The 17,911-nt window shown below is 35.2% G+C and overlaps 1 protein-coding gene across 1 annotated transcript; it reads right to left on the bottom strand.

The window, feature by feature from the left end:
- Positions 1-2,423: 2,423 nt before the first annotated feature.
- Positions 2,424-15,012, bottom strand: LOC136033373 (uncharacterized). The gene is made up of 3 exons (XM_065714160.1): positions 14,915-15,012; positions 10,881-11,074; positions 2,424-3,779 (listed from the first exon to the last, which is right to left on the bottom strand). The coding sequence occupies exons 1-3, from the start codon at positions 14,969-14,971 to the stop codon at positions 3,596-3,598; spliced, it is 435 nt and encodes a 144-aa protein (XP_065570232.1). The 5' UTR covers positions 14,972-15,012; the 3' UTR covers positions 2,424-3,595.
- Positions 15,013-17,911: the final 2,899 nt, after the last annotated feature.

Genomic DNA, 17,911 nt, shown 5'->3' with positions numbered 1-17,911 from the left:
CGTCGAAAACAGGGTAAGTCAGTCGACGGCCAACCTACCATCTTCAAAGATACCACGATAGGAAGACTCTACACCGTTCACCCCAGTCAACACGAATGCTTCTTTCTACGCCTGCTTTTGGTGAATGTACCCGGTCCGACATCCATTGAGTATTTGAGAACTGTAAACGGTACTATGCATGACACTTACCGTAGTGCATGCCAAGCTCTGAATTTATTGGAGAATGACCAACACTGGGATAACTGTATCAATGAGGCATGCGAAACGTCAACTCCAAGTCAAATTCGCTCATTGTTTGGCATCATTTTAACAACTTGCTCTCCATCAGCTCCTACAGAGTTATGGGGAAAATATAAGTAAAAAATGTCCGAAGATATACTCCATCGAAAACAGTTAGAGACGTCAGATATGACTTTTGATTTCACATCAGAAATTTATAACTACGCTTTAGTTATTATAGAAGATTTGTGCGTACTTATGGCAAACAAACCTCATCAGGATTTGGAAATGCCTTCACCTAACCGTATCGCTGCTGTTTCGACATGTGTACAATTGGATCGTGAACAAAGTTACAGTACGAGTGATCTATTGTCGTATGTAAAATAACATTTCCAAGTTAACGTCGGAACAAAAAGACATTTATGATACGATAATGCATTGTGTCGATAACAACGTTGGAGAAATTTTTTTTTTTGGATACGCCAGGAGGTACTGGTAAAACGTTTGTGATAAAACTGATTCTGGCATCAATTCGATCAAAAAATGATATAGCGTTTGCAATTGCGTCGTCCGGAATAGCCGCAACATTGCTGCCTGGTGGAAGAACTGCTCATTCCGCTTTGAAATTGCCTCTGAATTTGCATTCTACAGAAACTCCCACGTGCAATATTTCCAAATCATCTGGGATGGGTAAAGTATTGCAGCAATGCAAACTTATTATTTGGGATGAGTGCACAATGGCACACAAAAAATCGCTCGAGGCTCCGGATCAATGCTTGAAAGATTTGCGAGGGAAGTCGAAACCCTTTGGCAGCACATTAATATTGCTTGCGGATTTCGGGCAAACATTACCTATAATACCGAGATCAACCCCTGCAGACGAAATGAATGCTTGCCTGAAAAATTCTAATTTATGGGCACACGTAAAAACATTAAAATTAACTACAAATATGCGTGTCCGATTGCAAAACAATGACTCTGGTAAAACATTGTCAGATCAATTGCTGGCACTTGGAAACGAAAAGCTCCCAGTAGACTCAATTTCAGGACGTATACATCTACCTGCTGATTTCTGTAATTTAGTGACGTCCAAAAATGAATTGATTGAAAGAGTATTTCCGAATATTCTAAACAATTATAAAAATAATAAATGGCTAAGTGAAAGAGCGATTCTTGCATCCAAAAATATAGACGTCCACGAAATCAACAATATTGTTTTGACCAAGATTCGAGACCAGGCAGTCCTTTACAAGTCAGTCTACACAGTTTTGGAACCAAATGAAGTGGTTAATTATCCATCTGAATTTTTAAATTCCGTGGATCTTTCAGGGTTTCTACCACACGTGCTACAACTAAAAATAGGCGTACCAATAATACTTTTAAGAAATATCAACCCACCAAAGCTTTGCAATGGCACGCGACTTGCCGTAAAAAAAACAATGGAAAACCTAATAGAGGCCACAATCTTGACAGGGCCTTTTGAGGGTGAGGCTGTTCTTATTCCTTGCATTCCCATGATTCCAACAGATCTGCCTTTTCAATTTAAAAGATTGCAATTAATAATTCGATTAGCATTTGCAATCAACATTAACAAAGCTCAAGGTCAATCATTAGAAAAATGTGGTATAGATCTTAATACTGATTGTTTTTCCCATGGACAATTGTACGTTGCATGTTCGAGGGTCGGTAAACCTGACAATCTATTTATATGCAGCGACAATTTGACAGCGAAGAATGTTGTATATTCGCAAGTTTTACGCATTTAATTTGTATTGTATCTATCTATATATCTATCTATATAAAAACAAGTTGTGTGTATGCATGTTTGTTTGTTTGTAAAAAGAGCGTTTGGATATGACGTCATTATTAGTACATAAGGCTTTGTATATGCACAGACAATGGGAAAGCCAAGAATGTTATATATTCGCAAGTTTTACGTAGTTTGAAACACATATATAAATCTATCTATATTCACAGGTGGGACACAGGGACGCAACTACAATGGCGCGTAACTAATATGGGGCGTAACTACTTGTGCACGTGGGGGGGCTTGGGGGAGGGCGCGAATCACCTCCACCAACTAGGTGTTGGGGTGGCGTCGAACATTCTCTGTGTCCTCGTCGTCATTTATATATCCCCCTGTGCCCCCCGGCGTCCCCGTTGTAGTTGTGTCCCTTTGTCCTGGTCGTCATTTGTGTCCCGGTGTCCCATTCTGTAATTTCTCTTTGAGTGTCCATATGATGAAATAAATTTTTGTTTTTTCCTTTTTTCTTTTAATTTTTTTTTGGTTTTTACCTTTTTTTAGCTTTTTTAGTTTTTTTCTTTTTTCTTTTCAGTTTTCTTGTAGTTTTTTACCTTTTTTTTTAGTTTTTTGATTTTAAATTTTTTATTTTTTTCCTTTTTTAGTTTAGAAATAAATTTTCACTTTAAAAAAACTCATTGACAGGTTTCAGGAATACCCTTAGTACGTTTACGGAAAGCCCGTGTCCTTGTCTAGATTGTGCAGACAATTAATAACGATGTAATCTAAATTCTTTTCCCTTTAATTACCTCAGGAAAGTCTCCTCTCAAGAATTTCCATGCTTGCTTGCTTCTGAATTTAGATCGACAGATTCATTTGAAAAACCAAACCTTGGAGTCGTTCTGATGCATGCTCACACTTAATATTTCTGCAGGAATATGTTTATGCGATAACAATCTGGGGGTTAGCGTGATGCGGTTCACTTTTCAATATATAGTCCCCACGGAAACCAGACTTCGTTGACAAGGTTGTTTAATCTTCCAAATGTAATCAATAACACTTGTGTAGGTTATGCGTCACCGTTTTGTGCCAAGTTAATTCTGCGACATGGTCGCTTGTTTTCCAAATGTAAACATTAGATTAACGTCTTGAAACACCCTGAAAAAAGTCTTGAAGAAAAATGTCTTAAGATACGTCTTGAAATATTTTGAAAAACAGTTTGATGACCGTCTTGAAGAAAAACTTAAGAAAGCGTCTTGAAGAGAAAAAACGTCTGGAGGAGGATACTTTGATCAGTTTTCTTCATTGGGAGGGCTCCCCACTTGACCAGAGGCTTGGAGAAGACCCTGAGGGGAAAACATCTTGAAAAAATCCTTAAAAATACAATAACACGTGCGTTTAAATTTGCATATGTAAATAATTGCATCTCCTAAACTATTTTTTAGCAACAATATTTGCGTTAGGCCTTAAAGAAGCAAGTCTCAAAGAAAAAAAGAGTGAGGGTTAGCAACTCCAGGTACAACCCTCTATGGGTGTTGTAATATCGAAAAAGCCCTCACTACTCCCACAACAGCCGTGCGTGCCGCATATGATGTTTTTCACTGTGCCTAATTACATAAACTTTGTCACTGAGTGTTATATACCGATATTGAATACAGGCCTACCTACCTTTTCGCAGATTTTCTTTTCATTTTCTTTTATATCTTGTTTTAAGCTGGAGATTTCTGTTTCACAAGTATTTATGATGTACTCGAGTCGAGAAATTTCACCGTTGTTCCTAGATATTTGTTTGTTGCGATCATCGAGTTGTTGCTGCATACTGAAAAAAAAAAATACGGAAAAATATCTTATGTGAAAAAAAAGAAGAAAACCACAACAAACAGAAGATTTTTTCTCAGGTATTTGGGCATTTGACTCTCCATATAACGGTCTTAGGGACGGAGAGCAAACTCTTAAAAGATCATCTCATGAAAAACAAAACCTAGATAATGATTATAATCCAAAAAAAGTATTGCTTTCTCTAAAACGTGTTTCAGAGAGCTGAAACATGTTTTTCCTGGAGTTCGTCTTTCTAAGTCTTAGACTTATTCTGAGAGAAAGCAATTTTAGTCTTCCTTAAGTTATAAGCTGCTGTTCTTGGGCATTACTATTTAATTGTGTATAAAAAAAATAGTTGATTTGAGAAAAACACACCAAGTAACACTAGTAGAACCTTTCCTGTAACAGAAAGATGATGGGGTTAGGTTTCCCAATTTCGCTGTTTTTTTTCTTTGTTTGCCCTTTTCCTCTCTTTCTTAGAGCTTACTACGTAATGAGAACTATTATACAAAGGTCAACACTGGAATAGAAGGTTCTATCCATATGACCACCCTTTTATCAAAATCACTGCATTTTAGTGGTAGTTTTTACAGGTCTTCAGCGGATTGGAACTGTCAGCCGTAAATAAACTTTTCGTATCTAGCAACATAAATATATTTCAAAGCCTAAAAATACCTTTTAGGGACAAAGAAGTGAGAGAAAGTATGATAACATAGACAAGATTCAAGTTTTTATGGAAAGAGCTAAAAACAAAACTCTCCTGTGTGGGATATGATAGCACAAACACCATGTTTTGAAAAAAAAGTCTTTCAGTTTAGGTTAATTTTATTTCTTTTTTCTTAAACCAGCCAAAATAGAACTTTTATCGCTCTGGTAGTGCAATAGCAAGGAAAAGACAAGAAATGTAATGGTTATTCACTCTAATAAGAGCAAAAGTTGATTATTTTTAATTATTATTATTAGATAGTAGGTGCTGTGCTGCTCAATCAGTGAAAAAATCGTAACGGTATTATACCGGTAAGATAAAGCAGCAATTTCGTCCTCACCAATTTGCATTATAAGCATGAATCTATGAAGTATATTAAAGTATAAGAAATAACTACTGCTTTAAGGGGAATCTCTTGATCATATTGGCCACTGAAAGTTCATTTACCTTTCAAGTTTTTAAATCAACGAAAAAAATACCTATCGATATTTTAGAAGTTACGTAAAGCAGCAATTTCTGTTTCACCAATAATCATTAATGCTTAATAATCATTAATCTATGATTATTTTGAAGTGAAAGAAATAACTACTGCTTTGAGGGGAATATCTTGTCATATTAGCTACAGAGAAACTCATTTGCCTTCCAAGTTTTCAAATCAACCAAAAGAACCTAACAGTTTTTTACCAGTCACATAGAGCAGCAGTTTTGACATCATTAATTTATTTAATAAACATGAATCTATGAATTATATTCAAGTGAGAGGATAACTACTGCTTTGGGGTCAGACTGACCCCAAGGACTTTGATATCTTGGTCAGACTGACTACTGAAAAGTTCATTTACCTTTCAAGTTTTCAAATCAACGAAAAACAAGAGCTAAGAGCTGATATGGTAAGAGCTCTGGCAAAATTCTAAGAATCAATAGATTGCTTTAAAAGGAAAATCATAGGCTTAATGCCGATCGGGGTTTCAAATAAGAGCTCTGAGTCACGAAATATTTCTCAATATCGAAATTCTTTAAGGTCCGATCGCCCAATCCTAAGTTAAAAATACCTCAATTTTTTAATTTTTCTAAATAAACAACCCCCAGCTCCCCTAAAGAGAACAGATCGGTTTCCATTATGTCAATCAGGTATCTATAACTTGTGATTATTCTTCCCATCAAGTTTTATCCTGATCTCTCCACTGTAAGCGTTTTCCAAGATTTCCGGTTTCCAAGGTTTCAGGTTTCCCCCGACAGCCCCCCCCCCCCAATGTCACTGGATATGGTCTGGATTTGAAATGAGAGTTCTAAAGCACAAGATCCTTCTAAAGATCAAAGTTCATTAAGATCTGATGACCCGTTCGTAAGTTACAAATACCTCATTTTTTCTAGTTTTTCCGAATTACTCCCGCCCAGCTCTGACAAAGAGAGTGAATCTTGTTCGGTTATTTCCGTCACATGTCTTGGACTTGTGCATATTCTTCCCACTAAGTTTCATGCTGATCTCTCCACCTTAAGAATTTTCAAAGATCCCTCCCAATGACACTGGATCCGGTTGGGATTTAAAACAAGAGATCTGAGTTACGAGGTCCTTCTAAATATGAAATTTCATTAAGATGTGATCGCTCCTTCTTAAGTTAAAAATACCTCATTTTTTCCAATTTTATAGAATTAACCCTGAACCCCAACTCCCCCAAAGAGAGTGGATCCGTTCCAGATATGTCAATCACATATCTAGGACTTGTGCTTTTTTTCTCACTAAGTTTTATCCCGATCCCTCCACTCTAAACGTTTTCCAAGATTTTAGGCTCCCCCCCCAACTCCACCCAATAAGAACGGATCTGCTCGAGATTTACAGTAAGAGCTCTAAGACATGATTTACTTCCAAACATCAAATTTCATTAAGATCCAATCTCTCCTTCTTAAGTTGAAAATACCTCATTTTTTCTTATTTTTCAGAATCCCCCCTCCCCCAGAGAGAGCGGATCCATTCCGGTTATGTCAATCTTGTATCTAGGAATTGTGATTATTTTCCCCACCAAGTTTCATCCCGATCCCTCCACTCTAAGCGTTTTCCAAGATTGTAGGTCCCCTCCAACTCCCCGCAATGTCACCAGATCCACTAGGGATTTGAAATAGGAGCTTTGAGACACAATATCCTTCCAAATATCAAATTTCATTAAGATCCGATCACTCCTTTGCAAATTAAAAATACCTCATTTTTTTCTTCTAATTTTTCAGAATTAATCCCCTCCTCCAGCTCCCCAAAAGAGAAAGCGAATCCGTTCCGGTTATGCCAATCTTGTATTTAGAACTTGTGATTATTTTTCCCATCAAGTTTCATCCCGATCCCTCCACTCTAAGCGTTTTCCAAGATTGTAAGTCCCCCCCCAACACCCCACAATGTCACCGGATCCCCTCAGGATCTTAGATAAGAGCTCTGAGACACGATATGCTTCCAAACATCAAATTTCATTAAGATCTGATCAACCGTTCGTAAGTTAAGAATACCTCATTTTTTCTAATTTTTCCGATTTAACTGTCCCCGATACCCCCCCCCCCCCCCCCGCCCAGATGGTAGAATCGGGGAAAAGAAAATTCCTAATTTAATTGTGTCTTGTTCCTGATACGCCTGCCGAATTTCATCGTCCTAGCTTACCTGGAAGTGTCTAAAGTAGCAAAACCGGGACAGACCGACAGACCAATAGAATTTGCGATCGCTATATGTCACTTGGTAGATACCAAGTGCCACAAAAACCTGACGGTATTTTACCAGTAACATAAAGCAGCAGTTTCGGCTTCAACAATTTACTTAATAAGCATGAATCTATGAATTTTATTAAAGTGAGAGATATAACTACTGCTTTGGAGGGAGTATCTTGGTCAGGTTGGCTACTGAAATTCATTTATTTTTCCGGTTTTCAAATCAACAAAAAAAACTTGATGGTATTTTATCAGCATCATAAAGCAAAAGTTTTGGCGACACCAATTTACCTAATAAGCATGAATATATGAATAATATTAAAGTGGATGAAATAACTACAGCTCTGGGGGGAATATCTCGGCCAGGTTGGCCACTGAAAACTCATTTATTTTTCAGGTTTTCAAATCAACGAAAAACCCTGAAGATATTTCACCAGTCACATAAAGCAGCAGTTTTGGCGCCACAAATTTACTTAATAAGTATGAATCTATGCAAAACATTTAAGTATAAGAAATAACTACCGCTTCGAGGGAAATGTCTTGGTCAGACAGGATTCTAAAAACTCATTTACCTTTCCAGTTTTCAGATCAACAAAAACAAGAGCTAAGAGCTCATATGGCACTTGTGACGAGGTCGAAAGAGCCAAGAGCCAAGATCTCATATGGCATGAGCTCTAGCAAAATACTAAGAATCAAAGATTGATTTAAAAGGAAAAGCAGAGATTCAATGCCCGTCGGGATTTAAAATAAGAGCTCTGATATACGAGGTCCTTCTAAATATCTAAATTCATTGAGAACCAATCACCCACTCTTAGGTTAAAAATGCTTCGTTTTTTTCTAATTTTTCTCTTCCTTCAGCCCCCAGATGGTCGAATCGGGGAAAACAACGGTTATCAAGTCAATTTGTGCAGGTTCCTGGCATGCCTGCCAATTTTTATCGTCCTAGCACATCCAGAACACCGAAGTCACCAAAGCACTGAACCTCCCCCTAACTCCCTCATAGAGAACTGATCCAGTCCGGTTACGTCAATCACTTATTTACGACATCTGCTTATTCTATCCACCAAGTTTCATCCCGAACCCTCCGCTCTAAGTGTTTTCCAAGATTTCTGGTTTCCCGCTTCAGCTACCCCCAACATCATCAGATCTGGTCGGGATTTAACATAAGAGCTCCGAGACATGAGTTCTTCTTAATATTAAATTTCCTTAAGATCCGGTCACCCGTTCGTAAGTTAAAAATACCTTAACTTTTTCAATTTTTCCGAATTAACTCCCCCCTACTCCCCCAAAAAGAACGGTTTCAGTCCAGTTATATCAATCACGTATCTAGAACTTATGCTTATTCTTCCTACCAAGCTTTATCCCGATCTCTCCATTATAAGCGGTTTCCAAGATTTTCCATTTCCCCTCCAACTCCCCCCAGTATCAGTATCATATGTTCGGTATTTAAAATAAGAGCTCTCTGACACGAGGTTCTTCTTAATATCAAATTTCATTAAGATCCGATCCCCCCATTCGTAAGTTATAATTATCTTAATTTTGTCAATTTTTCCTCTCCCTCCAGCCCCCCAGAAGGTCGAATCGGGGAAACGAATGTTATCAATTAAATCTCTGCAGGTCTCTGGCTCGCCTACCAATTTCTCCCACCAAGTTTCATCCTGATCTCTCCCCTCTAAGCGTTTTCCAACAGTTCGTTCGTGGTAACGAACTGTAGTAAGGAGCAACCCGGCTCAATAGTAACTGAAACTCTAAAATACGGAATTTTGATACCAATAGTTACATAAAAAAATTGCATTTTAATGTCGATTCTAAATATATAAGTTTTATCAAGTTTAGTCTTACCCATCAAAAGTTACGAGCCTGAGAAAATTTGCCTTATTTTTAAAAATAGGAGGAAACACCCCTGAAAGTAATGCAATCTTAACGAAAATCACACCATCAGATTCAGCGTATCAGAGAATCCGAATGTAGAAGTTCCAAGCTCCTATCTATAAAAATGTGGAACTTCGCATTTTTTGCCAGAAGACAAACCATGGATGCGTGTTTATTTGTTTTTATTTGTTGTTTTTTTCCCAGGGGTGATCGTATCGACTCAGTGGTCCTAGAATGTCGTGTGAGGGCTCATTTTAACGGAAATTAAAAGTTCTAGTGCTCTTTTAAGTGGCCAAAAAAATTGGAGGGCACCTAGGCCCCTCTTACGCTCTTTTTTCCCCCAAAATCACCGAATCAAAATTCTGAGATAGTCATTTTATTCACCATAGTCGGAAAACACTGTGTCTTTCGGGACGACTTACTTCCCCAGAGAGTCCGTAGGAGGGGCTGCAACTTACAAACTTTAACTCTTGTTTACATATACTAATGGGCATTGGTAGGTGTACAGACGGTTTCAGGGGGGATTTTTTGGTTTAGGGGGGGGGGGGGAGAAGTTGAGGGGGGTTACGTGGGAGGATTTTTCCATGGAGTAAATTGTCATGGGGGAAGAGAATTTCAATGAAGGGGGCGCAGGATTTTCTAGCATTATTTAAAAAAAAGACAATAAAAAAATAAATATGAAAAGTTTTTCAATTGGAAGTAAGAACAAGCATTAAAACTTAAGACATTCATTAATTATTAAACACATGAGGGGTTCACCTGCTCGTAATACCTCGCTCTTTACGCTAAAGTATTTTTAGTAATTTCAACTATTTATTCTACGGCCTTTGTGATTCAGGGGTCATTCTTAAGGAATTGGGACAAAATTGAAGTTTTAGTGTAAAGAGCCAGGTATTCACCAGGGTGTAAGCCCCTTCATATACGTAATAAAAACATACGAATATAGAAGCTTGTTACGTAAGTTACTTATATTTTTCACTAATAAAAGCTTTCGTAAAAAATTAAACGCATTTTTAAATAACAAAAAATTGGAGGGCAACTAGGCCTCCTCCCTGCTCCTTTTTTCTCAAAATCTTCCGATTAAAACTATGAGAAAGCCATTTAGCCAAAAACAACTAATATGCAAATTTTGTTTTAATTATTTATGTCCGGAGAGCCAAAATCAAAACATGCATTAATTCAAAAACGTTCAGGAATTAAATTAAAAAAGCAAGTTTTTTAACTGAAAGTAAGGAGCGACATTAAAACTTAAAACGAACAGGAACTACTCCCTATATGAAAGGGGCTTTTCCTCCTTAACGCCCCGCTCTTTACTCTAAATTTTTTTACTGTTTTAAAAAGTAGAGTTAAGAGAAAGAGTCAAACTTTAGCGTAAAGAGCGGGGCGTTGAGGAGGAAAAGCCCCTTTCATATACGGAGTAATTTCTGTTCGTTTTAAGTTTTAATGTCGCTCCTTACTTTCAGTTAAAAAACTTGTTTTTTATTCATCACATAAAGCAGCAGTTTCGGCTTCACCAACTTATTTAATAGGCAGGAATCTAGGAATCATATCAAAGTGAAAGAAATAACTACTGGTTTGGAAATGGGATATTTTAGTTAGATTGGCTACTGAAAAGCCTCTTTCATATACGGAGTAATTTCTGTTCGTTTTAAGTTTTAATGTCGCTCCTTACTTTCAGTTAAAAAACTTGTTTTTTATTCATCACATAAAGCAGCAGTTTCGGCTTCACCAACTTATTTAATAGGCAGGAATCTAGGAATCATATCAAAGTGAAAGAAATAACTACTGGTTTGGAAATGGGATATTTTAGTTAGATTGGCTACCGAAAAGCTCATTTACCTTTCAAGTTTTTTCTTCAGATATCCAGCTTCAGCACGAAGCCTTAATGTCATGTGTGAATCTTCATCTCTTTTTGCCAAGCAATTGTAGTCTGTTCTTTTACTTCTGCTTCTGTTATCTTCGTTTTCTTTAATCTCATCAGTACGTTCGGTCACACTATGGTTAACCATAGCATTTATAGTTAGTTGCAATTCCTAGAAAAAGGAATATAGATTATAATTGGTGACATAATCAACTACAGAAAAATAAACCCTTATATAAAGAATATTTTCACAGGAACAATCTTAAGGATCAAAGTTATATGAATCGATATTTATACCTTGCTTAGAGATCTTGTCTAGAATATATATTTTTTTTAAGTTTGCTTTGCTTATAGTGAAAATACTTCTCTACCAGCTAGAGTATTACCTATATTGGCGTGGAGAGCCTTGCGGCTACCACTACCGTCATGTAGATATAGGTTATAGTAATACCCTAGTACGGTATACCCTGTCCCAGGGTATGGTAACGTGATCAGACGGTCAAAGGAGCCAACCTCTAGGCCAAGAGTGCCATAACCTGGATTACCATTAATATCTCTAGCTAGTATAGAATAGCTTCCTATACCAAGCCAATCTAATCTCAGCCCTTCTCTAGGCTTCAGACCCTATCTAGGCTAATGAAAAAGTCAAGGGTATAAAATAAAGAAACTATAATATATTCACTTCAAACTCAATATAAGAACTAAAAAACAAAATCTCCTTGCCCCTGGGCCAGCAAAGTTGCCTAAGTGCAGAATGTCAATTCGAGCCAATCCAAACCCTCACTGGGTGCAACGTCAAGCTCAAATGCATTAACATATTTCCCCTTTTCTTCCTCGTTAATTTTGACCAGAATTACTTTTCAAAAATACATTTTTAACCAGAGTGTGTCACCCTTTTAAGTGCACAATTATAATCAGTGCGTTTAACTGTCTACACAATCAAGGAAAAATTCCGTTAATATTAAGAGAAAACTAAGGATTAACAATAAAAGGAAAGGGGATAACTAACAGAGCCAAAGAAAGAGAAAAAGAAAGAACATTTATTTTAATAAAACAAGGACCAAAGGTTCCAACAACCAACATACTGTCCTTCGGAACCCTAGTAAAAGGCCTTTTCCACACTGGTTTTATGAATTTTCGGATAATTCTGGATTAGCAGAGCCAAAAAAAAAGAGAAAAAGAAAGAACATTTATCAAACAGTTCGTAGTAACGAATTGTAGTAAGGAGTGACCTGGCTCAATAGTAACCGAAATTCTAAAAAATGGAGTTTTGGTACCAATATTTACACCAAAAGAATTTTAATTTAATGCTGATTTTAAATATAGAAGTTTAAAAATATCAAGTTTAGTTTTACTCATCAAAAGTTACAAGCCTGAGAAAATTTGCCTTATTTCAGAAAATAGGGGGAAACACCACCTAAAAGTCATACAGTCTTAACGAAAATCACGCCATCAGATTCAGCTTATCAGAGAATCCGAATATAGAAGTTTCAAGCTCCTATCTATAAAAATGTGGAATTTCACATTTTCTGCCAGAAGACAGATCACGGATCCGTGTTTATTTGTTTTGTTGTTGTTTTTCCCCCAGGGGTGATCATAACAACTCAGTGGTCCTAGAATATCACAAGAGGGGTCATTATAACGGAAATTAAAAGTTCTAATGTGTTTTTTAAGGGACCGAAAAATTGGAGGGCACTTAGGCCCCTTCCCACGCTCAGTTTTCCCCAAAGTCACCGGATAAAAATTCTAATGACGACCAGGACATAAGTAAAAAAAAACTAAAAAAACTAAAAAAAAAGCTAAAAAGTACAAAAAAACTAAAAAAAAACAAACTAAAAACTAATAAAAAAAAAACTAAAAAAGCTATAAAACTAAAAAAACTAAAAAAGAAAAAAAAAGAAAAAAGGAAAAAATGAAAAATAAAGGAGAAAAACAAAACTAAAAAAATTAAAATAAAAAAAAAGAAAAAAAAGAAAAAAAGCTAAAAAAACTAAAAAAAGTAAAACCAAAAAAATAAACTAAACAGAATAAAAGGGGAAAAATACAAAAATTTATTTCATCATATACCATTTCAAAAACGAATGCATATACAGAACGGATAACCGGGATACAAATGACGACGGCGACACAGGGAATGGTCGATTAGCAATCACCATCAACAAAGCTTAAGGGCAATCATTAGAATCATGTGGTATAGATCTGAATACTGATTGTTTTCCCATGGACCATTATATGTTTTATGTTCAAGAGTCGGTAAACCTGACAATCTATTTATATGCACAGACAATGGGACAGCGAAGAATGTTGTATATTCGCAATATATATATATATATATATATATATATATATATATATATATATATATATATATATATATATATATATATATATATATATATATATATATATATATGTATGTATATATATATATATATATATATATATATATATATATATATATATATATATATATATATATATATATATTCACAAGTGGGACAGAGGGACACAACTACAATGGCGTGTAACTAATAAGGCGCGTAACGACTTATGCGCGCGGGGGGGCTTGGAGGGGCGTGAAGCGCCCCCACCAACTAGGTGTTGGGATGGCGCGAAGTGCCACCCCAACAGCTAGTCTATATATATATAAATAAGCTGTCTGTCTGTCTGTCGAGTGACGTCATTATATGACGTCTGAATTATTTCATCATATACCAATTCAAAAACGAATGTATTAAAGCCGAAGTAGCTGAGTTGGTAGAGCGTTATGTTCCAGGTCCCAGGTCCGAGAGGTTCGAGGTTCCAACCTTGGCTTTAGTATTAATACAAAAGAAGAAAAAAACTAAAAAAGATAAAAACTACAAAAAAACTAAAAAGAAAATACTAAAAAAACTAAAAAAGCTAAAAAAATAAAAAAATAAAAAAAGGTAAAAAACTTAAAACTAAAAAAGAAAAAAACTAAAAAAAAACGAAGAAAAGGGTAAAAACTACAGAAAAAAACTAAAAAGAAAAAAAAAACTAAAACATAAAAAAAAACAAAAAAAAACAAAAACTGAAAAAGAAAAAAACTGAAAAAGAAAAAAACTGAAAAATAAAGGAGAAAAGGAAAACTAAAAACCGGGACACAGGGAATATAAATGACGATCGGGACACTCAAAGAGAAATTACAGACTGGGACACTGGGACACAAATAACGACCGGGAGATATAAATGACGACCGGGACACTCAAAGAGAAATTACAGATTTTGACACTGGGACATATATATATATATATATATATATATATATTATATATATATATATATATATATATATATATATATATATATATATATATATATATATATATATATATATATATATATATATATATATATATATATATATATATATATATATATATATATATATATATATATATATATATATATATATATATATATATATATATATATATATATATCTTTCTATATTCACAGGTGGGACACAGGGACACAACTACAATGGCGCGTAACGACTTACGCGCGCGGGGGGGCTTGGGAGAGTGCGAAGCACCCCTACCAACTAGGTGTTGGTGTGGCACGAAGCGCCACCCCAACATCTAGTATGTATATAAAAATGACGTCACTCATGAAAATATTTTTTCCAAAACTAAGGCTTTTAACAAGACTCCTCATGCTTTTGACCTATCTAGATCGTTTTTTAGGCCCAGGATAAAGATTTTCTCGAAAAAATATTGAGCCAGTTCCAAGAAAAAAATATATACATGAATATGCACTTATTGTTCGTTTATATAGGTAGTTTTAATAAAACAAACAGCAGTCTGTACATGGAAAAGTATTCCAACAAAGGTGATCCCTTAAAAAAACATGTTTCAAACCCCTTAGAAATGTGATACACTCTTTTTAAACACACATACACAAACAAATCAATGCTAATAATGGATAATTGTTAACACTTGTGCAAAACAGTTGTCACAAAGTGGATAAAGAACTAAAGCTTATGAATTACCTGTTTCAATTTGGCTTCATGTTCTGACTGTAGTGCTTTTGACTCAACAAGATGCATTTGCTTAATTGACTCCAATGTAGTTTTAAAAGCCTTTCTTTCTCTTAAAAAATTAAAATAAAATCAGTATTGTAAAATAGCATTAAAACTACTTAAGACTTTTGCTCCTTTAAGCAAATATCTGTCGTGGTGAACAGTCTTACTCTAGGATATCCATTTAAGGATTTCTTTTTTAAATAAAAACTACCAAAAATGACAATTATGAAAAATTTGGGAGGAAAATGGTTTGTGATAAAATTTTATCAATATGGTTATGAAGGCATTTCAGAAGGTATTTTGACTAATCATTCAAATTTGTAGGCAAAAATATTTGAAGTATCTTCAGTATAGTATATTAAGCTAACAAAAGTAAAAGCAAATTCTAACCTGCAAAAGATGGAAGAAATTCAAGATCACTAAGGAACAAGTCCATTCCACGAGATAAAGTTGTTGTGTCTGTTAATAACGTACATAAAGATGAAGAAAGCTATATAAGTCACAATTTCAATTAAACTTGAGCATCTGTTTATTTAAATGAATTGCTTATATTTAAATTTTAGAGGGTTGTGATTTCTCTTATAAATAGCCCCGGTATTCCCAAGGTTCGGGCCTCTGGCCCTAATTATGAGATAAATGTCCCTTCTCGTAATTTAAATTAATTCTCACTTTATAGACTCCCTGTTTCACCCTTCCTCGGCTAACTTTTACATACCATGTAATCTTTCTTTGGCCTTTACCTTTTAAATTAGGGTAGTCCCACTAATTACCTCAACTTGACCTTAACAAACCAATGATTTGGATTAACATGGGTACGGGGACTCACCCCTTGAAGATTGTGATAGGCTGAAACTCTTTAGATTTGTGCCAAGCACTTCTTGCCAAAGAAGTGCGTGACGACAGATCGAAAGACAAGCTCACTTTTTAAGAGTACATTTGTGTGAGTAGATCAGAAAATAGTTAGATTTTTAACATTTCTGTGCGGGTCTTTCTTTTGCCATTTATTCGACTATGTAAAAAATTCTCTAGAAGGAGAGAGAGATTAAAGAGATTTTGTGGTATAGGAAAGCTATAAATTTTGAAATATCGTTACATCGAGAAGGCAAGATTTTAGGAAGGAGGATTACAGGCTTTCTGCACTGTGGGCAAAATATTGTGGCATTTACTTCCTCAGATAAAACACTTTTCGTAACCAGCCAGTTATAAATGTAGTAAACCTGCGGCACAAATACAGATGAGTGCAAAACTAATACAGTGTTGGCACTAGAAATACAGTTTGGATATTACAAATATCCAAAAATTTGTTTTATAAGTTTCAGTTCAATATTAAGCTACAAAAGGTTCTCTGGAATCAAATAATAATGAAACATAGCAAGAATTTGCCCTCTTATGATTATGTTAGTGTCATGAGAAGATTAGACCGGATTTTAGCAGGACTTTATAAAATGCGAAAAGCAAAATTCCAATTCCTTTTCAAAAAAGTATTTGTTTCGAACACATTTAGAAAGATCTCTGGTTTCGGTGAAAAAACCTTTACAGAGTCTAGAAGTGCCTCAGGGATTTTTGGTCGTCGTTTCAAAACTATTAATTCTATGATTTGCCAAAATATGATTTTGAAACCTGTCATTGTAGAGGGAAAGAATAGTGGAGAAAAAAAACCACTCACTTTTCAAGTGTGTTAGTGAGTGCTTCTACATTGTCTTTTGCTTCCTTTTCACGCTCATATCCAACAACTAGGCGAGTTTCATACAATTCTACCGTCTTAGCCAACTCCTTTTAAAAAATCATGGTCATCTTTTCTAATTTTGATTTTGATTCTTTTTTCAGGTCTTCTAGCTCATTATTAAGTACCTGTAAATGCAATATGACCTACAACCATGTAAGTTCTACACTGTAAGTACTACACTGTACAAGGATATTTTTAAACATGAAATTTATTTTAAAATTTGGTCTGGCGTAAAAAGATTTCGAAACAGCCATGAAGGCTTAAAAGTCAAATAGTATTAAGATGACAAAAAGTTATATTCCCATGCTAAAGATAATTCTTTTTTCCTTTTACAGTCCAGTACGACGGGAAAACATGAAGATAAAGGAAACCAAATATAAAAGAAATAACCATTGTTTGGAAAAAAAATATCCTGTGTGATGAAGTTTGAAAAAGAAAAAATACTTTTCTGGATTGATTTTCTTGGTGTTATGATTGATTGAGAGGTATTATAGAGATGCAGTGAAAAAAAGATCAGCTCTTCATATATTTATTTCCAGTCTACACTCTCGGAAAATGAAATACTTCTCTTTGAAAAATGTGGAGATTTTGTAATTCCAGAATTACCAGAAAAATGTTTATTAAACATATACCTTAGATATGTGTTCTTTTTCCGACAGTTTTTCTTCATAGTTAGCTTTGAGCACTAATATTTCTTTTTCTATCTCTTGTTTCCTTTTCTTTACTTCGAATTCGCCTTCTAGTCGGATTTCAGCTACTTTCCTCAGGGCTCTTTCTAAGGATTCTTCTTTTTCATCCCAATCAGATTTCCGAACAAGATGCTCAGATAATCCTAAAGAGATATGAATTTACTAAAATCATACTTAAATTATAACGGATCTGGGTCAACGAAGATTGGATATGGTAAATATTTTATATTCTATACTGGAGGAAAATTGGTTAGCCATTGGCATGAATTGGCAAGTTTTACTACCTTTTATTAAAAAAACAAAAAAGAGTCTCACAACATCAAGAAAATCGAATGCAAATAATAAACCTAAGTACTAATTTCTCTCCAGCCACATAAAAAAGTAAGTAAGTAAGTAAGATGGCAATTGACCCTTAAGGTCCAAACCGGCGGTGCTGATCTCCATTTCATGGTCCTTCAGCCAGGAAGTTGACGAATGTCCCAGAAGAAAAATATTTATTCAATTTAAATAAACAGAAAGCTCAACTCCAATCATAGCCAGAAATCTAAT

The sequence above is a fragment of the Artemia franciscana genome, chromosome 11 (genome assembly GCF_032884065.1).
Source record: "Artemia franciscana chromosome 11, ASM3288406v1, whole genome shotgun sequence".
In the NCBI taxonomy this organism is placed as follows: Eukaryota; Metazoa; Arthropoda; class Branchiopoda; order Anostraca; family Artemiidae; genus Artemia; species Artemia franciscana.
The sequence above is the reverse complement of the archived record's forward strand: the minus strand, read 5'-3'. Positions and strand labels throughout refer to the sequence as shown.

Bases quoted from the DNA above. Each gene is read 5' to 3' on its own strand.
- LOC136033373 (XM_065714160.1), bottom strand. From the start codon at position 14,971: ATGCATCTTGTTGAGTCAAAAGCACTACAGTCAGAACATGAAGCCAAA. The intron at 11,075-14,914 runs GTAATTCATAAG...TCCTTTTTCTAG, and splicing joins ATGAAGCCAAATTGAAACAG to GAATTGCAACTAACTATAAA. The intron at 3,780-10,880 runs GTAAATGAGCTT...TTTTTTTTTCAG, and splicing joins CTGAAGAAAAAACTTGAAAG to TATGCAGCAACAACTCGATG.